General features: G+C 39.3%; 1 protein-coding gene across 1 annotated transcript in view; it reads right to left on the reverse strand.

Annotated features, from left to right (window-relative positions):
- Positions 1-26111, reverse strand: part of LOC136876416 (uncharacterized) — a 574260-nt gene that overhangs the window by 493354 nt on the left and 54795 nt on the right. The window contains exons 3-4 of the mRNA XM_067150371.2: positions 20718-20823; positions 16927-17043 (exon numbers count right to left, since the gene is read on the reverse strand). Coding sequence (XP_067006472.2) covers positions 16927-17043; positions 20718-20823 — 223 coding nt within the window. The remainder of the gene's footprint in view (positions 1-16926; positions 17044-20717; positions 20824-26111) is intronic.

The following is a 26111-nucleotide window of genomic DNA, read 5'->3' on the forward strand; positions in this document are numbered from 1 at the left end:
AAGGTGGGCATTCTACTGCTCAGTGCCGTTATCGTGAATATATTTGCAATTTTTGTCTGAAGTAGGGTCATTTAGAGAGGGTTTGCAAGTCAAAAAATAAGAGCAAGTCTCAATTTCATGTAAAACCAAACATGCTTGCGAACAATCCTTCATTTTCTAAGGGAACTGAGAATCAACAGGGAAACAGACTTAGACCCAACCAGCACTATGTAGACTTACATGAACCCAATGTTAGTCAAGAAAAAGTGTGTGATGAAGTTATTATATTTCTAACATTTTTCAGTGTGATGAAAATGATTAAATCATTCAGCCTAAGTTAGGTAAAATAAAAAAAATTAAGCCCATTAGAGTAAATTTAATTGTTGAAGGAAAGCCAATTAACTTCGTAGTAGACTCGGTTGCTTGTGTGTCTGTTGTTTCTGAACATTTTTATAAGGCTAACTTAAGTCATGTAACATTGATTCCCACAGACTTAGTTTTAAATTCTTACACCAACGAGAAAATCAAACCTGTGGGGAAGTAAGAAGTAAATGTTCAATATCAGTCCCTGGAAAAGAGTTTAGATTTGTATGTTATTAGCAATGGATCTAATCCTCTCATGGGGCGTGATTGTATAAAAGAGCTCCAAGTTGTTATTAGCATTCCCAGCAGCGTAAACAACGTAAACTTATCGCATATTACATGTAATTAATCTCATAATAGAACCGTATTGAGGACGATATATTAAAACTATAAAATCCTTTTATTAACAACCACCTACTCAATACAATACATTACTCATTGAATTATAAAATAATCATGAGGTGTCTTAAATAATGGAACATGTTTCGTTCGACATAGCGAACATCATCAGCCGTTAATTTATAAAGATTAGGTCAGGGCCCTGAGCTGAAATGATAAAAAATGTTAAAAGAGTGACAATGCCGTAATAAAAAGTAAAATGATAACATTAGACTTGAAATAGTAACAAATATGTACAGATTAACAGCAAGTATTTGTAGTGGAATACATTGAACGATGGTAGTCTGTAAGGTTAAAACAATCATGAGGTTGTTAAAGTAAAAAAATAGATACAGTGGACCTTAAAATATGTCAATGCGTGAAGCGTGGATTAATTATTGACGATGGAGTTCTTTAAATTGAGCAAAAACAAAAGTTGAAATAGAGTTATTGAATAGTACGAGTCAAACTGCCAGTTAAAAGGCGCATGGCGACGAAACTAAGGTTGATATGACATGAACTCCAGTAGTTAGGAATTCTGTAGGAGAACCAAACACAATGCCAGTCCGTATTTACACGCTAGCAGTAAAATTAATCGTATACAACATAGGACACCAATGGTGGACTCGTTAAAGAGTAACTATAATCTTGAAAGTAGGGAGAGTTCCAGCAAACCAGAGGTGAATGGAGCAGATTATGGGACAATTGGAGTTAGAAATCTGGAAAGAAAGAAAAGGGAGGAAAAATGAAGTTATGTTATAACGAAGGGAAAAAAAAAAAACTGAAAAAGGAGGCTTACCCTTGGGACTAGTGTGAGGTGTTCGCTAGCATTGGCTGCGTGAGGCAAACTGGCGAGTAACCTTATTGCTGCTTCTAGTGTTGTATGTATGTATACGTAGAGGCGGGGAGTGAGTCATGTGAGGAGGAGGTTCTATTATGAGATTAATTACATGTAAATTAGCTGCCTACCAGGCTACAAAAAGGAATAGATATCTTAATCTCAAAGTCAAGGTCAGCAAAATATCTAAGAGATATTCATTTGTTAAAAGAATGTATGAAGCATGGACTAATTCCCAAATTTCTAAAACACCTTCAAAGAAAAAACTTTTCGACTTCTGATTCACGTAAAACTCAAAAGAAAGTTAATGAATTTTGGTTAAAAAACGAAATCAAGGCGCATTACAAAAAGAAATTGTTCCTAAACCTACAGCTTTATAAGACGCATCTTGAAATATCCTCTAGTATATCCCCATTAGAATGGAGCTCATACTCCAGGTTTGTCAATGAAAAGGTACATGACAGAGTGAAGAAAAAACAGACAACATTAGACAATAAACTGATACAATTGCAAAACACTAAAAATAAACTGAGTAGTGTCAACAGTAAAACTAACCTCCCTTCCACCGACTTAAATTATTTTCCTACAACGGTGAACTTATCTAATACCGACTTTTCAGATAATGAACTATCCCTCCTTGATAAAGGCCTGAAATTTAATTGGCCTAACCCGAAAAAAAAACCGACGATCTGATTACTACAGTCGCGGAAATTGAATCTAACATTCAAAAACTCCCCGTAGAAGAGCATAAAGACATTAAATATGAAATAAAGAAAAAGCTCCCTTTTCTGGCGAAGGAATTGAAAACTACCTTGAATCTGACCCTTAGCAAACAAATACATGATGTAAGAAATAAAATTAATAATAATAATATCATCGTTACTAAAGCTGATAAAGGTCCCACCATAGTATTACTACATAAAGATGATTACATTTAAAAAAACAAAGATTTCTTCGCTAATAGCAGTTTTACTATTATTAATAAAGATCCCACCCCCAAAAACCAACGAAGTTTGAAGAACCTATTGAAGAATCTACCGTTCTTATTACAACACGAATATCAGAAACTTATAATAATGAACCCAAAACTTCCAACTGCAAAAACTTTGCCAAAAATCCATAAAAAAGACGTACCTATACGCCCTATTATCAACTGCATGAACAGCCCTTCTTACAAAGTTTCAAAATTTTTGCATAATTTTCTCAGTAAACACTTTAAATTGAATAATACAGCCTATATAAGAAATTCCGTTGAATTTTGAATTTTTGTGAAAAATTATCGAAATTCAATCTTGAGCATAATCATATAATGGTATCCTATGATATTATCAATATGTATTCCAATATTCCGGTAAGCAAAACTGTCAAGATTATTAAATCAAACCTTTTAAAACACAGTAACCTTAGCAAATGCGAAATAGATAATTTCATCAGTCTGTTAGAATTTGTACTTAATAATAACTATTTCACCTTCAATAATAGAATATATCATCAAAAGGGCCTAGCAATGGGTGACCCGATCTCAGGCATTCTAGCTAATGTCTTTATGGATGATTTGGAAAATAACAAAATAATCAATAATATTAATGGTCTTCAATTATGGTTAAGGTATGTTGATGACACTTTTGCCATTATAGATACACAGAAAAATGATAGTCACAGTGTGCTAACATCCCTTAATGAGCTGATGTCAAATTCACTAAGGAAGACGAGATCAATGGTTCTCTAAACTTTTTGGATTTAAACGTTTCAAGAGAGAATAATAAGTTCATTTTTCAAATATTTAGAAAGCCTTCTTGTGCCCCCATCACTATAAGAAACGATTCCTTACATCCACAATCTCATAAACAAGCTGCATTTTTTAGTCTTGTCTATAGAGCATTAAAAACCCCGCTGACAACTGAAAATCGCAAAAAAGAACTAAACTATATTAAGGATTTGGCCAGAATTAACGGCTATAATCCCTTAATGATTAATAAAATCATTAACAAGATAAAATTAAAAACCGCAACGAAATTGATTCCGGACAAGCCTAAAAAAACAAAATATGCTCCCTTCACCTACACGAGTCCAGGCCTATTTCAAGTTACTAACCCTCTAAAGAAATACGATATTAATATCGCTTATAGAACCCGATATACGAACCGCAATATATTCTTCAATTCAAATATAGTCAACATTAATCACAATGAATTCTCGAACTCTGGTATCTATAGGCTTAAATGCACCCATTGTGGATTCTCCTATATCGGACAGACTGGACGTAGCTTTTTGACCAGATACCTTGAACACTACAACGCTTCGAAACATAAAAAGTATTCCGCCATGAGCACCCATACGGAAGAGACTGGCCACAGTTTTACTACAATTGAAAAAGACCTTCAAATCTTGAAATAAGCCTCAGCTTTCCCCTGACCTCGAGTCAGTCGTCATGAAGCCTGTACCTGATTCATTCCAACTCCTTAGCTGATGTGGTACTTTAAAAATAATGTGTACTTCTACTGATTATCTACCTCAAGGTGTTCCATACGTAAAAACCACGTTTTCTGATGGTTACACTTTTAGAACCCTTCGTATCCATTGTATTTTCCAACTGTTGTATGTCCTCCGCTCTCTTCGCTCAGCGCCAGCCAGCCGCACGCACGCAAGCGTGGATCATTCGAGACTCGACGCGCAGTCTTCAGTGCGCGTGTCTGTTACGTCGTGTGCAGTATATAAGGAGCTCCCTGTCTGTCACTCAGGAGGATTCTCCCCAGTGTCCTGCTCCAGAATACACTGAACGTCGAACACGGAGGCTACTCCTCTTAAAAATGTGTCTCGACCAGGTGGACGGAATTCTGGTAGTATGAGGTTTCACCTCAGGTCACTACTCCACTTTCCCGTTCCTTCATCCATGTCGAGCCCCGATGTTGTATGCCACACATCCCCAAGCTCACTCAAGCTCCGACACACACATTAGATTCTCCAATTGTGAACATAGCTTTCATTTAGTACAAGCTTATGAACTCAGACACTTCAAGTTAGAAGGAACTCTCTTAGCTAATCTATGCTAGTGCAAATGATAGTTTTCAACTATCACGAACTATATCTTTCCCAAGAACTATCTTTTCAAGATAGCAGTGAGTGTAAATACATTCAGAGTGTACATAGTGTATAGAAACAGAAACTCTCTCAAGATTAATCATCTACTTTGCTTCAAGACAATTTATGTTTTATTCCTGTACAGACTGTAGAATTCTTTGTGAAGCAAATAAATAAGCTGTGTTCTTGTAAACCTTATCTTGTTTACAACACCAACGGCATTTCAAAATAGACAGATGTCTGGTCAGCAATCCCAATTTGTGACAGCAAATAAGAATTTTGTTTCCTCAAATGAAAAATGCGACACTGAAAGGCCGTTAATTTTTCTTCATACGCCCCAGGGAGACGTGAAATAGACATACAAACCCGAATGCACAATCCCTTTCTCTGATAAAAAATTTGGATCCATCTGCGGCTTGCAGTAAAACCCTGTGTTTTAAGTTCTTTTAAGATCTCTAGTGCTTTCAATTGACACATTTTACTAGAAACACCATATCCTAACTCACGTTTTTCTATCACAAATTTGTGGAGTCGTTCTTCAATTTCCGGAAACACTGCACTCCGCCCGCGGAACACTCTGCGATCGCCGTTACTTTTTAAAAGTTTTTCCTTCTTCTTCCATCAATCACAGATACAAGATTCATCAAAATCATACTTTCTGCCAACGGCACGATTTCTGTATATATCAGCTTTGCTTACTTTAAATTTCTCATTCACAGTAAATGACCGCAGACTCCGTTTTGAGTCCATCGCTTACTATCGAAACAGCACTTTCATAGGACAGATACGAAACTCGAATGTGAACGAGGTAGACTTCCGTAACCAACAGTCTCGACTCTCGCAAAGTACAATATCCCGCAAGGTCAGCTATTCGCGCACCCAGCATGCCAGCAACACTTGTGAAACAAACTATGATCAAGCATCCGCAGCAGCGGCTTTCATATTTACTGCACATTCACCCATATTCTTTGATTTACCGTATTTCATTACCTTACATTTCACATTTACATGCCACTGTAACTGTATTGAGAAAAAATCGTTCTTGTTTTCTAGAACGCAACTAGAACACAATAAGACCTGAATGCCCGTTTACATGTGGTATATTTGGTACGGTAACCGTATTCAAATCAATTTCAAAACTCCATGTAAACGTAGTAAATACTTACGAGAATGAACGGCATGAATACGACCTGCACCCAAGATTTAGAACCAATATTTTGGTGAAAAAAGTGCGGGTGGTATTCAGGATTATACGGTAATTTTTTTAATATACTACAACTTGATAAAAAGACATTTCAGAATTAATTTTCATTTTAAATCATGTGATAAAATGATTCCAGTATTATTAAAAATTTCAAATTTTATTGTGATTAACTTAAATTCACGATTTACACGAATAATTTTAAATTATCGTTTTCTTGGGATTTAATGATTTTTAATGCCTTGCCTTTAAGGTGACCTAGATTAGGAGAAATGCCTACATTAGAGAGCTTCTCCATACCATTCTAGGCCATATCCTAGGCATCTTCACAGTACCTGTATTCATGAATGTTCTCTCTGCAATTCATTCCCGTGGCATTTTCCTCAAGTGTCCAAACAATTTCATCTTTGCTATGTCAATCTCCTCTTGAAGCTTACACTCTCCCACTTTTATCCTTATTTCCTCATCGCGTACTCTTTCCCGCTTTGTCTTCTGCTGGATGCTCTTCAAAAACCTCATTCGGGCTGCCTAGATCTTACTTTGTACGGTTGAGTTTCTTACCCCAACAAGGAAGTTGGAGATTATGACTCCATCCAAGGAGCAGAGAACTGCCATTAGAACTGGGAATATGGATGTCGTAGCAGGGAAGTCATATAAGATACAGGTACAGGTGAAGTAGCGACTTCTATCGATCGATATTTATTACTGTCTGTAGCTTGTTCTTCTACTGGTGCAGTTGAATCAAGAATTTCTTCAATCACATTCTGAATAAAATCAATGCATTTGGTTCTAGGATCCTGAAGTTTATGTAATGCATGTGCATTACAAATTGTGCACATTAATAAATACAGGGAAAGTTTTTTTGGTCCATTTCTTTGATTTTTAATGAACATGCAATAAGCCATGTGTTGGTCAGCATTATCCACCCCATGCATATGACAATTATAATAAACTGTAGTTTCTGGTTTCTTCACCACCTTGCCACTCCTGGTTACGGTTTCTGCCATTTGTGCTGTGTGAAGTGTTGAAATCATGTTCACAACACGCTTGTCTTCCCATGACTGCACAAGGATGTCATTATGCCGCTTGAAAGACATTTCTCCTTGTTTTAGTGTTTTAGAAACTTCAAGTAATTCCTTTGGTAATCCACGGTTTTGCCTAATTCCTAAGTTGGCAGCATCGATTAGCCCCCTGTGACATCGTCGGAGGCATGCGATGTTGAATTTCTAACCTCTGTGAAATCATCTGAAATGTGTCATGTGGGATCACTAACCTATCGTTCGCGAAGGGTCTACAGAAACTTTACCAAAATACAGGTTATTTGCAATAAGAGAACTGACCTTGAAGGTTTTCCAATTACTACGAGATGTAAGGAAAAGTGAAACGAAACGGCATAAGAGTCACGCTTTTTATTTTCATTGCGCGTATCATGATTGCAATATTTTGATACCGTTATTTATAGCAAGGAAAAGTGAAACGAAACGGCATAAGAGTCACGCTTTTTATTTTCATTGCGCGTATCATGATTGCAATATTTTGATACCGTTATTTATAGCATGAGCATGTCCGGCTCCATGCCTAAATGGTTACCACGTGCTGGCCTTCAGTTCAAGGGATCACAATCAGGTCGGGGATTTTAACTTTTGTTGGTTAATGTATAAGATTATCAATATTTAGGAATATGAAGAAAATCGACTGTGAAGAACATCAATGTTCAAAGAGATCTGGGTATTTAAATTTCCTGTTTTAAATTGTATATCATTCTGCAAATTGTATAAAGGGATGTGCATTTTCATACCTAACTTGTGAGGCAGGGTGTGCCATTTATTAGTGGCCCTTTCCTGTCGTTTTGTAATATCCGCTAATATGCAGATTCAGTAGAAATTATGGCTCTAGAAGCTCCTTGACATTAGCCAAAATATTAGCATTTTTCATTGGTGAATGTGGCAATCTGGAGTGTTATTATTGGTTACCTTGTAATCGTAAGATTTCCTGTCTCGGGCTCCTCGTGAGAGCTAAGCTTTTGCCCGCGTCTTTTCCATCTGACCGACCTAGCGAGTGCACGTGCTCTACCCCATGGGGAATCCAGCCTTTCATGGTAAGCGCTATGTTATTGCCTTTTAATTAATTTAAATTCATTCTTGTGGCGGCACTTTCCGACATATAAGTGTACGCACCACTTCACTCCGCTTCCATGTATTTTAAGACGGTAATAAACCAAATCCTTAAAAAAAAGAAAATACAATTAACAGTATATAGGCCTACGTATATGAATGTTTGTGAGTGAATTCATGAGAAGTTGTTTTACGCTGAGTTGATAGCACAACGGTTAAGTCAACGGACTACAGAGTGCAAGAGTGCAGGTTCGAATCTGCCTGTTAGCGGCCTTTTTTAACATAAGAGTATTGTTTTATCAAGGAGATTTAATACAGTTTTGTATTTTGTTAGTGAGTTATGCAGCCACTTACACTTTAAATGAATTGTTTCATCCGTACAACTGGTAAATCAGACTAGGCGAAAGCAGTACCAGTTCGGCGCGCGCATGCGACATTGGCAAAGCTGTCTATGGTTCGAAGATATGTCACTCATATTGACGAAGGAGAGCGGAGGCAACTTGCATAACATTGTCGACCAGTAATGAAGTGAGTGTGATAGAACTCTTGAGCAGTAAGGGTTTGAACCTTGGCAATCCTTACTAATAACTATTCCTCCTCAGAAGAGTACCAACATTTCATATCAGAAGATTCAACGTACTGGTGTGTGAAATTTCAAGGAGACAGCTAAATAACAGACTGCAGCACGATAACGTCTTTTTCACGCACAGAGCATAATGGCAGTAACTTATTTACACATTAATGGTGAAGTGTTGTCACATAACATTGTTTCTATTGTAGGTGACAGTGCGTGTCTATTTACATCTCTTTCTTACATTTTATATTCTACTCAATTACGGCATAAAGAATTTTGTGAAGATATTGTTTCGTAAGTTGTCTCCATTTTGTCCGAAAATCATCTTGGTAATAACTATTCCTCCTCAGAAGAGTGCCGACTTTTCATGTCAGAATATTCAACTTATGGTGGAACGTGTGAGTTGACGGCAGCAGGCAAAATATTTCCATTCCGCTTTGAAGTTTATCGTGATAAAAAATCATACTGGATATTTAATGATCAAGCTAATACCGTAAAAAGATTGCGATTTACTGGTAATCTCTAACGGACGTTTTGAAGTGCTCTATATGAATGTCTGTTCGAAGAAACAAGTGCTTCATTCGTTGTTACAAAGTTTCTGAAAAACGTCGTACTCGATACTCAAATGCTACGAGAAAAATACAGTATAAAAAAGCAGCAGCCACATTTTTACAGAATAATTCTTCTGCACGTACCATTGCTGCAAGTAAATACCAAAAGAGAAATCTTATGTCCATAGAGCAGCAGCGTACACGTACCAGAAGAATTTATCTCAAGGTTCATACAGCAGCGGCAGTCACATACCAGAAAAATAACCCCATGGTTCATAGAGCAGCGGCACCGACGAACCAGAAAAAAAATCCTGAGGTTCATAGAGCAGCGGCAGCTACACACCAGCAAAATAATCGCGAATATCACAGGACAATTCAAACGCGATATGAGCAACATCACCCTGGGGTTCCGAAAAGAAAGACGATTGCGTCTATGTAAAATTAAGTTTTGTTCTGGGATGTCTTACGATCCTGAAATTAATTAGGAAGATAACAGCTTGATAACCACTGGTACAATGATCCATAAATTGCAATTCTGCAATGCACTCAAGTGGAAAGGTGAAACACCAGGCATGTGTTGCGATTCTGGCAAGGTTCAGCTGCCACCACTCTAATCTCCACCTGAACCATTGTACAGTTACTAACGGGTGCCCATCCAGATCATGGTCATTTTTTTTATCGAATTAGAAAATATAACAGCTTTTTTCAAATTACATCTTTTGGTGCTAAGTAAGTCATCTAACCCAGCTTTATGCCAACTTTCAAAGTACAAGGTCAAATTTAGCATTCCATAGGCAGTCTATTGCCAAATGCTCATCAAGATCCTGGATTTTTACAGATTTATTTTAATGAGATGACTAATTAAATAAATGAAGCATTGCTTACATACTTCGATGCAGAAGAAATAGAGTATAAATCGGTCAACACGGTATTACAAACGGACGATCCTGTCAATTATCCAGTAGAATTCCTAAATATACTTAATCCTCCAGGATTCCCATCTCACAAACTTCGTTTGAAAGTAGGAGCACCTGTAATGTTGTTACGTAACCTCACGCCATCTAAGTTGTGCAATGGCACTAGATTATGTGTGACAGGGTTTAAAAAAATTAATAGAAGCTATTGTTATTACAGGGTGTTCTCCAGGAAAATTTCATTTAACAGCGAACTCGGAATACACGTGAAACTTTTCAATTCCAGCCGAAGCCGGGAAGGGAAAACACATCATTTACGTTCATGTATTACATTTCTTACAAAAGTCGATGAACGCATAAGGGTGGTTCGGTGGACTTCAAAAGAAAATGCAACTATGATGCAAGCAAAGCCGCGGGCAAATCACTAGTATTTATATAAAGTACTTTCACACTACAAATCCCTAATTTATTGGAAGTATTTGTATTTTCAAAGCTCTCCTAAAAATATGTTCTTGTGCTATGTTCACAGACAAGTGGGAAGGCAGGGATGAAAAGGCTTCTTAGAATAAATAGGATTAGCATGGAATGCAAGTAAAAGTACCTTCTAAGTAGACAAAAACAGTAATTGCATATGCCTATACTCAGGGGAGCAGGAAGGATGACGACTATCAAGGGCTTTGCATGAATAGTATACCACGCAAGGAATTCACAAGCATTTTAGAAAAAAGAGTGATCAATGACAGACAGTAAATTGAACGAAAACCAGTGCAGTTTAAGATCTCACAGGGGCAGATCTCAATAGATTTTCAGTATACATCAAGTAACTGAGAAATGCTAAGAGACAAAGAGACAGCCGTACAACAAGATAACAAAGGAAAAGATGTTGGACCTACTGAGGGATTATATGATATGCCTTAAGCATGACCCATAACTAGTCATCCTACAGACAGAAAAAAGGCTATAACCATACCTGCCAACTTTGCAAAACCAAAAATCAGTAGATTTGGATATGACAATCAGGAAAAATCGGGAGGAATCAGGAGATACAATTGCTCAAAACTGAAATACAGGAGTACTATGGTATATTATAATACTTATTGTCTGAAAACACGACTGTTGCTATACGACGCTACAAGGTTGAAAATTACACATCTCTAGTCCCTCACAGAAAGTATGCGAGTGAATGTTCGGTCTCTGATAATTCTTCCGGAAAATAGTATGAACTCATGCTCCACATGTGTGAATCGGTCATGCATTTACTGTAGATGCCATTATTTAGCAAGTGCATAGAATATATTGCATTACGCGCCCGCGCAATTATGCGAATCGCAATCGCAATACTATTTTTTATAGTAATAAATTTAAATTCGCCAGAATTGTCTCCGAATGGCTCCTAAAATCTCCAGAAAAGTCACTAGCCGCTATCTTTGAAATTCTGTCACTAAATCTCCAGAAAAGTCACTAGCCGCTATCTTTGAAATTCTGTCACTAATTTATTAAAAAACTTCAAACCTAGCGACTAGTCTCTAAAATCGACTAGACTGATGTGAACGAACACGAACGTAGCACGTGACAACGAGAGATTGACGATCGAAATACGTGTCGTGATATTCAGGTTTCAATAAACATCGCACATTCGCGCACATTTTTCGTATTAATAAACGTCGATATTTAATTTGAAAGCGGCACTGAGCGAAGGACTTCCGGCCACTTGCGTACAATGCTGAAATGGCGGGATTTGAAAAAAGATGTTTTCTAGTTCAACAAAAAATAAGCTACAATCGGGAGAAATAATAGAATAATCGGGAGGCGGGAAACAATGTCGAAAATCGGGAGTCTCACGCCTAAATCGGGAAAGTTGGCAGGTATGGCTATAACCCTGACATGATTCTGTTAGCTTACATGCAGTTTGCAAACCCCCCCCAGATGGGTACCTGAAAAGAGTTGGCAAACGGAAGGACATCAATTTACCGTATTTACTGGCGTATTAGACCCCCTTTTTTCCTCCACTTTCACAGCCAAAAATAGTAAAGGGGGATCCAATATGCGATAACCTCTAGGCTATAAAAACCAAAAAACCAAACCCCATGGCACTACAGCCCTTGAAGGGCCTTGGCCTACCAAGCAACCGCTGCTCAGCACGAAGGCCTGCAGATTACGAGGTGTCGTGTGGTCAGTGCGACGAATCCTCTCGGCCGTTATTCTTGGCTTCCTAGACCGGGGCCGCTATCTCACCGTCAGATAGTTCCTCAATTCTAATCACATAGGCTGAGTGGACCTCGAACCAGCCCTGACCTGACCGGGAATCGAACCCGGGACCTCCGGGTAAGAGGCAGGCACGCTACCCCTACACCACGGGGCCAGCACTTCTAGGCTATAAAGAGCTATGAATTGTACGTGTAAACATTCTATACTATTATTTAGAATGTATTCAATTACACTGGCTATTTTCGTCGGAAGGCAGTATTTCTAAACGTGAAAAGACAATAAATGGTGGTGAACATGACTTTTAGACCTATGGTACATATAAAAGTCCGTTTTAGTTACTCATATCACGTCATTCGTTACATCTCATTAATTCCTCTGATGAGGTTGACGTTAGGAAGGGCATACGGCCATAAAAACTCGCTGCGAAGATTCGTCTCACTTCACACTCGACCCTGTAGAGAAACGGGTTAAGGGTATCGTGTTATCATATAATGAAATATTGAAACAAAAGAACTTAATGGCCACACATTTGTCTCTCAGTTCAGCAGTAGGCTTACTACACAGTAAAATTGATCACTGCTTTAATTTCAATTATCACCGTGCGCTGCCAACTTCCCTGCCCTGCTACCGGCGTGTTGGCAATTCAAGTGACGTCATCTTCACTGCCATCTCGTCAGTCGCATCAGCCATGCTTCATCCTCTTTGAGCCATGCACTGCAATCGAGAACATAAGAGGTCCCGTCTTTTTGAACCTTTTAAAAATAATTTTGTTCCCAACTATAGAGTCTAAACAGTTATGCTTTCTGGAGCTGGTGTACATGTAGCAGAAGCCACTCCTTCCGAATAAAGCCGTGCTGTAGTAGGTGTGCCAAACCATCAGCTGATAACTAGCGTATGTTACGAGTTGTATTTCCGAATGTAATACATAGTAACTGGAAACATTCTTTTGATAACTGCGGCTGTTGAAACACGGGCCCTTATTTTTAAGTACATTTCATACTTGTTCTCTACATTTATCACATCAGGATTTACGTAAACAGCTGTCCATGAGATAAGACAGACCACATTGTTTAGGTTAGGTATATTATCGCCACAAGTTCCTTGACGGAAAGAATAAAAATAAGTAACAGGAAAATATACCGCATTTATGGATATCAACAAGTGTGGCGGTAATGCGTTTTATTATTATAATGTTTAATTTTGTACGTTCATTGTCTCTTTTTTTATTAACGCATACCCTAGTACATTATGTTTGGCGTCTCCGATAATCGTTTAAAGTACATGGGGACATAAATTATTATTATTATTATTATTTGTTACGTACGTTGGCGAGTAAAACAATCGTTTTAATTGGATAGCTTTTATCATGTTTTAAACTTACTTCTCTCCAAATATATGCCTATACTGGCCCAAGTTACGAGGTATTAAACGACCACTTTGTTAATGATCTCACTTGCTGTATAAATAGCAACAACCGCGAATATTTCTCAACGAAAGTAAACTCGTGTCCTCATCCCGAGGTGGTACAGCTCTTTTTAGACACACCCCCAGTGGAGGGGAGTTACATGTACCGCTTTTAACACACATCAACCTTCCTGCCATTCGCAATTCTCTGGCAGTACGGTACCGGGAATCGAAGTCCGACTCCCGAGAAAAGCAACTAATTGTGTTAACCATTAAGCAGGAGGACATTATCAACTACAAAACTCAGACATATAGCATGACTGATGCATGCTTGAAATGCGCAGGTCGGACACGAAGCTAGGCCTATTCACCTATTTGTGCGACATCATCAGAGCTGCAGTAGACCTATGCTACGGAGGCGGACATTTCTTAACTAAAAACCACAGATGTACCGCATGGATTTGACGCGTTTTCATTGCATAGGTCGTACGGACGAAACTATTCGCAAATTTGTGCGATGTCAGCGGAGCTGCAATAAAACTTGTACCTGCTTCGAAGCGAAATAGTTGTTCTTCTCTGACTAATTACGTTGGGGTGTCTTATATGCAAGATTTTTTTTAAATTTTCTTTGTCTCGAAAAACTCGTCTAATACACGAGTAAATGCGGTATTTAATTTTATTAGTGAGTGAATTTGCTAGACACACTAAGGCTCCACCCCAAATGAATACTACGTAACGGAATGTAAGGTGCACCCAAAACTCAAAGATGTAGAAAACTAGAACGGTTACGAGAGGATTGTGAAAATATGTTAGTACATGGAAACAACTTTAATGTTCTGGCTTTTGTTTCCTACTTTCCCACCACATTTCTAAACCATCCCTACCGAGCATGCATTGTTGAGTAGCACCTGAGAACAATGAGCATTATAAAATTATTTGCCTATAAAAGAAAAAGCAATTCAGTAAGAAGCTAGAAGCAAGAACATTTGTAGATTATGGTAGTTTGTCATGGATAGAAATATGGTACTAACCATACAAATATTATTTAATGCGTGTTTCAAAAGAAAAGTTATATTACAAGCCAAAAATACAGAAATTGGCATGCTAGTCATATGTTTGGTGTAGCAGAAACAAATGTCCATCCATGAGATTTAAATGTGACGAATAGAGTATTCAAAGGACCAGAAAACTACATAATTCCAAAATCAAAGCTTAAGTCGTTACATTTATTTTTCTTCTTTCTTGGCCGCACATGTACCCATAAAATCTGCAGCCCCAAGCTCACTCACAGTCAGCTTGTCTGGCTCAGAGTAGAGTATGTCTGATGTTTTTGTACTAGATCTAGTAACATTTCATTCCTTAAAGCAGCCTCATCAGTTTGTTTCCATGTTGTCTTAGAACACCCTCTACCTCTTAGATGTCAAGAGCTTTCTGTACTAGATGGTGTTCATCGTGTCTTCTGACATGGCCATACCAGCAGAGCTGTTTGCCTCCATCTTGTCGCCAATGGGTACAACCTTAAGAGATCCTCCCTCGCACATGGACACTTTGTCAGAGTGATGCCCGCTGATGATCACAGAATCCGTATCTCTGTGACGTGCATTCAATGGTGGTCTTGCTAGAGAAGCAATTGTGACATGCCAATCGACTTGCAAGAAATCTTAACTTGTCGAAGACTATTTTCAAGTCTACCCACGGTTGGATAAACAGATTTACGAAAGGGCATGGGTTCGCACTTCAAAGGTGCACTATTGTGTCAGAAACTGCCTGCTGACTTTGAACAAAGTTCACTGCTTTTCAGCACTATCTGATCACATTACAAAATAAACATTTTCTAGGACAGATTAGGAAAGCTGATGAAACTCAGATCCAGATTGATTTGCCCCTAAATTCTACAAGAGGAAAAGAGGGTGCTAATAAACTATTACTAAAACCACTGATGGTGAGAAAACGGTGAATCTCTGTCGTGCTAGCATTGTCTGTGAATTGTAGGGAGCAGAAAACTGTCACAAAGGAGGATTTCCAGATAGATGAGGTTATTAGAGCACAGAATAATGGGGGAAAGGGGGATGAAAGAGGACCAAATGATCGATTGGCTGAAAACTGTCTGGGGCTGACGCCTTGGTTGACTGCGAAAAATCAACATCCCTGTTAGTCTCGGAGCTCGCTCCATTGTCATCAAAAGAGAGAAGGAAATCATCAGAAGGCACAAGAGTGAAGATGCAGTAATTCCAGGAGGAATGAGGTCTATTCTACAGTCCTTAAACGTTTCAATCACTAAGTCATTCAAGGACAGCATGATGAAAGAATACGAATGATAATTTTCTTGAACTTCTATTAGAAAGCATGTCAGATTACAGTGCAGCTTACAATCAAGTAAAAGATGGATTACAATAAAAGAATTTAAATGGATCTTGCATTGAAAATGTGCCTTTGACGGTGGATTTGAAAGTAATATTGTTTTATTATAATGGAGTACGGATGGAAACGGCTGAATTCCATTCTAGGTATACACCTTCTGGTAGGGAAAAGAAAGCTTCTTGGAGGTACTCACCCAGGGGTGTCAAGGGCATGGAAGGGCATCCCAAGGATCTAACTGCCAGGGCTTTCAGGAGGAGCTCCATTAGTAACATACTCGATGGTATAGAAGATGATCTGTTAGCCAAGAAGAAAACAACTCTACATGAAATAAAGCTATAGGCAATCGTAACACTGACAGTTATTCAGACTCCAGTGGCTATTCAAGTGATTCCACTGTGACCAGCGATAAAATGGAATGACAGTGACATCTGGATATAATAACGTTCATTCTAGCTATTCAAAGAATTTTATTGCTGTGGAATAATTCTGCAATAGCTAGTAGTAGTGCTCAGCAACACTATTATACAGCCCATACTGTAGGTACCCACATTCAGCCATTAACCCTACTCCACACTATGACTTATTGGAAACTTGCCAGGAGAAACTTTAAAGCTATTATTAATTATGGATGTCCAATTGTCAAGAGGTCCCATTCCTGCATCTGAAATATTACTTGGGAAAATGAGAGTGGAGCCTATACATGCCAAAATACAGTAACTAAGTCAACACCTTCTTAGCTTGGCTCCAAACTTTATGAAGCCAGAAAAGATGATCACCTACACCTCAATAAGCTGAACCTAAAGATGTGAATGAAATTTCCACAGCATCACAATCCTCGTCCTCCTCCTCCTCCTCCTCCACCACCACACAAAAAGCATTATGCTGTTTCTCCTTCCTTCTTGACAGTGTAAACCATCCAAGATGAGATGCAATCCTTGGTGGGACAAGTTGCCTACCAACCTGTACATAGCAGTAGTTCTTGTCGATGTTCATCCGGTACGCCACCGCCGCATATCCAGGTCCTTGTGTCCGATCCGCAAGGAGCAGTGTCTGGTTCAAGAACTCGAGCAGCTCCTCCTACAGCAGAGCATCTCGGTCAAGCCTGGAATTCTTGTCAAATTCTGTGTCACCTCTGAACAAGTCCTTATTATACATTAGGTCTCATTCTAGACCAATCCAATGGACATTCAAATACAAAATGATACACAACAGCCCTCAATCCTCAGGAGAAAGTGCTGTGTCCAGGGGATCTGAGGTTTAAATTCCCATCTAAGCAAGGATTTTCAACCAATCCCTCTGGTAAATGATGTTTAAACCACCAAACATTCACCAATGAGCACAGATTAATTCTTTGGATGCAAAGTAGTACAATAATAAGACAGGAAGGGCTATGTAATGCCTTACAATCCCACACCAAACCAATCCCCAAGCTCTGCATATTCAACACAACAGGTATAATCCCAGCTTTCATTCTAATCCACGGTCTCAAAAGACATTATCATGGCCATTAAAATACATAAGAAACACTGGAAAACAGGACTCCACATAGTGCTCACACTGCTCAAAATGAAAGATAGTCAGTAGCTTTCTGAAATACACTGATCGGCATAAAATTTGCAGCACCAGAAAGAATGTGAAGTATCACAACCAGATTAATTGGACAGAATACCCATTATACACAGGTGATATGATTACTCTTGCAGCTCAGAAAGACATACAGAAGTCCTATATAGTCCCACGAAAGGTCACAATAACTGTTGTTGCTGCTTTGATGCGTGACAATAGTTCATCTGTTGTGGGAGCGGCAGGCCAGTCGTTATTCGACTAAGAACCACACATTTTCGATGGGTGACAGATCAGGTGAATGCTTAGACCAAGCCAACAATGTGGCATGGTCATCGAGGAGATGTCGGAGGATATATGCCATATGTAATCAATCATGCCTTGTCCTGTTGGTACAGAGCCTCAGGCTGGCCCCGAAGATATGAAATAACAGGCTCCAACATCTCCACGATGTAATAGTTGGTAGTCAGCGTACCAGCGATGTGGAATAGGTGGGAGAGGGACTGGAATCTGATGGTTACCCATATCATAATTCCTGGTCCCGGCCAGTTTGATGAAGCACAATGCAGGACTCAGACAGGCAAACATCACAGTGCCGTCAGACACAGATGTAACCGTAGTGCAGCATACAGAAGCAGGACTCATCAGAGAAGACGATGGTGTGCCAATCATCCTCCCCAGGCCTAACGTTCCACGCACCATTGCAACTGCAGGCGCTGGTGGTGAGAAGTCAGAGGCAGTCCCAACAACAGAAGCCTGAACAAGATGTCCTGTTCCTGCAGACGGCTATAAACTATCCGTGTGGACACAGACTGATGTACCATATGACTGAAATCCTGAGTGATGGTGTTTGATGCAATAGCCACATGCATCTGATGTCTGTTTTCACTCTGGTTGATACAACAAGGCTGTTGGCTTCCTGAAAATCAACCAGCCCTCCGCTCCTCCACAAACTGATTCCACATCTGCTTCATTGTGGTTGCATTTCTTCCATCGCGAAAACCAGTAACACAGTAGGATAATCCACAATTAGGCCACAATTCTCCTTCTGTCAAGGATGGAAATCTGTTCACATTTTTGTGAACTTCAGGTAGCATCTCACTCTGTCTGTGCACGTAAATGGCGGGGAAACACAAAGTTACCACCTCTCTGTGGCTACTCAATATCCACCAATATACCACTTATTATTGTCACCAATGGCACATGTGCTGTGCTACTTGGTTATGCAACTGATGACATTATTGACCTAACATCCTCTAGGGATTCCTGCAAAATGGAGTCCATCAGGTGAGTCATCCTTGGTGCTGCAATTCTAATGGCCAGCAGTAAACAATGAACTGCTTCTCAGGTTCAACAAAACAAAGAAACTGCCTTGCCCAAACCAATTAGCTAATTTCATATTCCTTCATAGGACATGAAAATGTTCCAAACGAGCATTCCGATGATTTAACTGAGGCACTGTACCTAGAGAATAACACCACATATCACTGCATTAGAGGCAAGACAATGACCTTACCACAAGCACAATTTGGGATTATTATTGTCGAAGAACACAAACCCACAGACTCTGCCAAGCTTTCTCAGCAGTGCCCCTTTTCTCCATTCCTAAGCATTCCAACATCTAAACTGAATCATCAGCCAAGGCTCAATACAATATGATAGAGCATCTGATCCTTGACTTGGTAGTGAACAGCAAGATGAAACTGTTCTCTACTGCCAGCTGAACACTCTGGGATTTAACTACATTAGGACTTTTCCGTTGTCAGTGTTATATCACCTACCTCTGTGGTTCAGTTGGTAGAGTGTCGGCCTCCGGATCCCAAGATAGCGGGTTCAAACCCGGCAGAGGTAGTCGGATTTTTGAAGGGCGGAAAAAAGTCCATTAGACACTCCATGTCGTATGATGTCGGCATGTAAAAAGATCTCTGGTGACACATTTGGTGTTTACCCGACAAAATTCATTAAATCTCAGCCATAGACGCCCAAGAGAGTTTCGGTTTACTCGGTCTGCCATCTAGTGGGCCTAGAGTAAAACGGAACGTCGAAATTGACGAGCAGATAGCCAGATGGCGTCAAAATGAAATGTCTACACACGGTAGCTGACGCCATACGATTATTATTATTATTATTATTATTATTATTATTATTATTATTATTATTATTATTATTATTATTATTATAGTGTTATATCCATTAAATGATTTCTTTTGACTGCAGTGTGCTGTCCTATGGAACATGTAGCCTCTCTTGATCTAAGGCACCACAAGATCTGCCATCAACAGTCAAACACACTGACCAACATAGAATGGATCTGCATTTTGAATACATCCTAATGAATTCAGTATATTTACTTCTCCAACTGCTAGAATCAACAGATCATAAAACTGAAGAACACTCCAACAAATCCCATGGGTGTCGGACTGGCATAATATAGAGGTCAAGCTCATTCAATCCTCTGATTGTAAAATGTAATTCTGAATTACAGGTTTCTGTAAAAATGTAAAAGAAAGCTTTTCGTAGTTCCCAGATTCAAAGAAACTGGTCCACTAGTCAGAGGATTTATTGATACACATAAGTAAGACAATTGAAATTATTCTTTCCGTGCAATACATTTTGTCCGATTTCTTTAGGACTCATATCAAGACTATCATTAATGTTTCACCATGCAACTGTTCTGATAACAGTTCGGTCTTTACTTGACTATTTCCTTTTGAGCAGTGCATTTTACACATCAAAGGACCTTTGGATTTTATCATACAAAACCTTTTCTCCCAGTCCAATTGTTAAAATAACTGATAATCACAACATGCAGAATACCAGCCAAATACTGGTAAGTTGTGATACATTACAAGACCACCAATCAGTGCAAATTACAGAGAACCATCTAATGCAAAAATTTTACTTTAATATCATTTTCTCTCACTCTCAAGAATTCCCAAATTGGAAAAATTCTTGGTAGCTCTTTCATAAACAAACTTAACCATACTTAATTTGTAAATTTCATACAAGCATCTACTCAGCAGAAAGGAGAAATATGAAAGAGAACCCAACAGAAAAATGAAAACACAAATGTTGAAAGATTTAGTACATTATCTGTTCATCTTCTGCTTCCTTGAATAGAAGTACTCAACACACGGTTCATCACTCAGTGTCCATACCCATACAAAATCGATAACTTAGATACTTGCCCCACAAACATCTAAAGGAATGTTCCCAATGAAGAGAACATTGCTGCTAAAAACAGGGAAGGCAGCCTCCATCTCTCCAGGTGGTTGGACATAGTCAGCCCAGTCACTGAAACAAAACGTTGCAATTAAAAATAACATTTTACAAATCCTATAAACATACACATCTACACTTGTTAGCTTGAACAGAATTATCATTGCTACTTATCACTCGACACATCATTCACATTATTTCACTACCACCTTTTCCCTCCAAACAGCATTATGAACATGGTATGGTAAACGCCGGAGGCTATGAATAGGTATATTTATTTGGGACCACTACCAGGTTACCTCTGCCCTACGGGCGAAGCACGTAACTCTATTGCTAGATTGAAAAACGTTCACCCTTCACCCTTAGGCAAGACTAAGGATTCCCTGAATTACGTTAATGCAGGCAAAACTGTCTATTCCTCGCATAGCATTTTTTAATTACCTGGCGCATACTGAAAATCTGATCCTGACAGCCCCTCTGTAGTCTGAAACCACATTGGTTTTTAAACAACTTCCTCTCAACCACTGATTGCACCCTTAGGCAAGACTAAGGATTCCCTGAATTATTGCAATGATGACGGCATGTTAAAGTCATGAGCTGACTGACAGGTCCAAGTGCATAAGAAACAGCTACTGCGAGCGGTAACCCAGCACATTATCAGACAGTGCATGCCTGGAAGGGTGTACACTAAACGTTCATAACTACAGTACTCCATATAACAGATGTTCATATAGAGATATACATAATTAAATGCGTTCAACGTGGCATTTGCATAAAATGCACGGAATAATATGCTTTGCAATCACCGTGTAGCAGGAAAATAAATAATTACTTTAAAGGCTGCAATAAGCAGTAAAAGTACAACATAAAAGGCACTTTTTCCTTCCTTAAGGGGGTTAAAATCCTGAACTCTCGTATGAACAACTATGAAGCACAATAATGCACAATACTAAGTTGCTAATATACTGATTCTGTAGCTAAACATCATGTTTCTATAAACTTTTTTTTTTTTTTTTTTTTTTTTTTTTTTTTTGCTGGTGGTTTAACATTGTACATTGAGGGTTTTCAGTGAGGATGGGATAGGAAAGGAGATAGGAGTGGGAAGGAAGCGGCTGTGAGCGTAATTAAGGTACAGCCCCAGCATTTTCCTGGTATGATAATGGGAAACAACGGAAAACCATCTTCAGGGCTGCTAACAGTGGGATTTGAACCCACTACCTCCTGAATGCAAGCTCACAGCTGCACGTCCTTAAGTGCATGGCCAACTCGCTCAGTAAATTAAAGAAAAAAGCCTACAATTAAAGTTGCACCTCTTCACGAAACTGTGTTGATAAAAAAGTACACAAATACAAACACATACATAAACACATACTAACGAATCCTTATGCCACAGTCTATGCAGCTCTATGTTTCAAACATTACTTGTAGACCAAAGCAGATAACTGGACCCTGTCATCAGCAGGTATGCATAGCCCTGATCAGCAACATGGAAAAGTACAAGCCGAATGAGGGGAAGAGACTTGGGCCCGTAAGCACAGGTATTTCTAGCACAAGCACTGAGCTTACGACAGGCAAGATTTGACACTCATGCATTTATGTGAACTTAATGCATAATAAAATGTACAATGTATGTTGTTTGAGTCATCAGTCCACAGACTGTTTTGATGCAACTATCCAGAACAACCTATCCTGTGCTAGACTCTTCAGCTCTCCATAACTACTACTTTCTACGTCTGCTCTAATCTGCTTGTCATATTCGTACTTTGGTCTACCCCTACCGTCCGTACCACATACACTTCCCTCAAAAAAAGGAACACTGTACAAGTCCTGGGTGTCTTAAGATGGTCCTATCATTCTATCTCCGTCAAATTAAGCCAAATCAACCTTGTCTCACCAATTCGATTCAGTATCTCTTATTAGTTAAAATGTTGATGTAATGGAATATCAATAGAAGTTTAAATTCAATTCCATATATGTTTTAAGCGCAGAGAAGAACGTGCATACCTGCCAACTTTACAAATTACTTATCAGTAAAATCCCTGTATGACAAAACACACGGGAATCCATGCACCAAACAGCGATAAAACACGACAAAATTGATGTATTTTCTTCATTTCAGATAATTACGAGATCAACAGCATTAATATAAATGCAACCGATGACATTATAATGGATCAAAATATTTCACCTCAGTTAAACTAACACAAATATCTTAAAATGCATCACTGAAATCTACTTACACAATAAAATTTGTTTGTGCATACATCATCATTGTTATAGACCGTTATGCCTTTCAACGTTCAGTCTGCAAGCCTCTGTGAATTTACTAAACGTCACCCCAATGCTCTATTTCTAAGTGCTGTGGCCTCATTTAGTTCTACACCACTTATCTTTAAATCGTTACAAACTGAGTCTAACCATCGTTATCTTGGTTTCCCTCTGCTTCTCCTGCCCTCCATAACAGTCCATTATTCTCCTAGTTAACCTATCCTCCTCCATTCACCTCACATGACCCCATCACCGAAGCCAGTTTATGTGTACAGCTTCATCCATCGAGTTCATTCCTGACAGCCTTTATCTCCTAATTCCAAGTACCTTCCTGCCATTGTTCCCACCTGTCCGTACCAGCAATCATTCTCTCTACTTTCATGTCTGTTACTTCTAACCTATGAATAAGAGATCCTGAGTCCACCCAGCTTTCACACCCGTAAAGCAACTTTGGTCTGAAAACAGACCGTAGTAAAGAGAGTTTTGTCCGGGGGCTGACTTCCTTCTTACAGAATACTGTTAATCGCAACTGCGAGCTCACTGCATTGGCTTTACTGCACCTTGATTCAATCTCACTTATTATATTATCATCCTGGGAGAACACACATCCTAAATACTCGAAATTATTTACCTGTTCCAGTTCTGCATCACCAATATGACATTCAATTCTGTGGAATTTCTTACCTACTGAATTCAATTTAGTCTTCGAAAGGCTAATTTTCATACCATACTCATTGCACCTATTTTTGAGTTCCAAGATATTAGACTGCAGGCTTTCCGCACAATCTGCCAATAAGACCAAGTCGTCAGCATAGGCCAAACTGCTTACTACATTTCCACCTAACTGAATCCCTCCCTGCCACTTTACTCCTTTCAGCAGATGATCCGTGTAAACTACAAACAACAAAGGTGAAAGATCACAGCTTTGTCTGACCCCTGTAAGTACCCTGAACCAAGAACTCATTCCACCATCAATTCTCACTGCAGCCCAATTGTCAACATACCTGCCTTTGGTTGATTTGAATGATCCACCCTTAATCCCATAGTCCCCCAGTATGGTGAACATCTTTTCCCTCGGTACCCTGTCATACGTTTTCTCTAATCTACAAAACATAAACCCAACTGGCTATTCCTCTCACAGCATACATCAATTATCTGGCGCATACTGAAAATCTGATCCTGACAGCCCCTCTGTAGTCTGAAACCACATTGGTTTTTATCAAACTTCCTCTCAACCACGCCAACGGCCGTAGCCGTGTTGAAACACCGGATCCCGTGAGATCTCCGAAGTTAAGCAACATTCGGCGTGGTCAGGAGTTGGATGGGTTGGTGCGGGGTAAGGGAATGAAGGAGCGGAAAGGAACTGGCCACCCTACCGCACGTAAACTCCGGCTCAGGAGTACCTCTGCGGAGGTTCAGACCTGCCTTCGGGCAGAATAACCCTTACCTTACCTCTCAACCACTGATCACACCCTCCCTTCCAAGATGCCAGTGAATACTTTGCCTGGTATACTAATCAATGAGATACCTCGATAGTTGTTGCAAACCTTCCTGTTCCCTTGCTTATGATGACATCATCCGTTCAGTCAAATCCAACCATCGGCCATTCTATGAATTAGTGCTCTACAAGTTTTCCTGTTCCACACTGCCTCCTTTAGTTGTTTCAGGGTGAGGGTTGTGTCTGTTTTAATGGTGTTTAACCAACGAGTCCTCTGGTGACCTGGTCTTCTTGTACCGCTGATCATTCCTGCCATGACTGCTTTTTCCAATGCATCTGATCGCATAACGTGGCCAAAGTAAGCAACTCTCATCTTCATAATTTTATCAACCAATGACATACCGGAATTGATGCGCTCTAAAACTGCCTTATTGGTGATTTCAGTAGTCCATGGTATTCATAAGATTCTTTGCCAACACCAGAGCTCAAAAGCGTCTATCTTGCTCTTGTCTGCCTGTTTCCAGCTCTCACATCCATACATGAACAGTGGGAATATAATCGCATTGACTAATCTTACTTGATAGCCAAACTGATATCTCTGCTCTTCCAGATCAGGGACATTGTCAGCATAGAGATACGTCCAAGCAAAATCCGTCTTTAGATATCAGGACCTCAAACTCCACTTTCACTGATTTTGGCTCCTGTTGTTGTTGTTTGAGTCATCAGTCCATAGACTGGTTTGATACAGCTCTCCATGCCACCCTATGCTGTGCTAACCTTTTCATTTCTATGTAACTATTGCACCCTACATATGCTAGTTTTTTTTTTTTTGCTAGTTGCTTTACGTCGCACCGACACAGATAGGTCTTATGGCGACGATGGGGCAGGGAAGGACTAGGAGTGGGAAGAAAGCGGCCGTGGCCTTAATTAAGGTACAGCCCCAGCATTTGCCTGGTGTGAAAATGGGAAACCACGGAAAACCATTTTCAGGGCTGCCGACAGTGGGGTTCGAAACTACTATCTCCCGAATACTGGATACTGGCCACACTTAAGCGACTGCAGCTATCGAGCTCGGTACCCTACATATGTTCTAATCTGCCTGTCATATTCATACCTTGGTCTACCCCTACCGTTCTTACCACCTACACTTCCTTCAAAAACCAACTGAACAAGTCCTGGGTGTCTTAAGATGTGTCCTATCATTCTATCTCTTCTTCTCATCAAATTTAGCCAAATCAATCTCCTCTCGCCAATTCCATTCAGTATCTCTTCATTCGTGATCTGATCTATCCATCTCACCTTCAGCATTCTTCTGTAACACAACATTTCAAAAGCTTCTATTCTCTTTCTTTCTGAGCCAGTTAACGTCCATGTTTCACTTCCATACGATGCCACACACCACACGAAAGTCTTCAAAAACATCTTTCTAATTCCTATATCAATGTTTGAAGTGAGCAAATTACATTTCTTAAGAAAGCTCTTCCTTGCTTTATCTAATCTGCATTTTTGTCCTCCTTACTTCTGCCATCTTAGTTATTTTTCTACCAGAGTAACAATATTCGTTTACTTCCTTTAAGACTTCATTTCCTAATTTAAAATTTCCTGCATCACCTGCCTTTGTTCGACTGCACTCTATTACCTTTGTTTTGGACTTATT

This window comes from Anabrus simplex, chromosome 6 (genome assembly GCF_040414725.1).
Source record: "Anabrus simplex isolate iqAnaSimp1 chromosome 6, ASM4041472v1, whole genome shotgun sequence".
Lineage (NCBI taxonomy): Eukaryota > Metazoa > Arthropoda > Insecta > Orthoptera > Tettigoniidae > Anabrus > Anabrus simplex.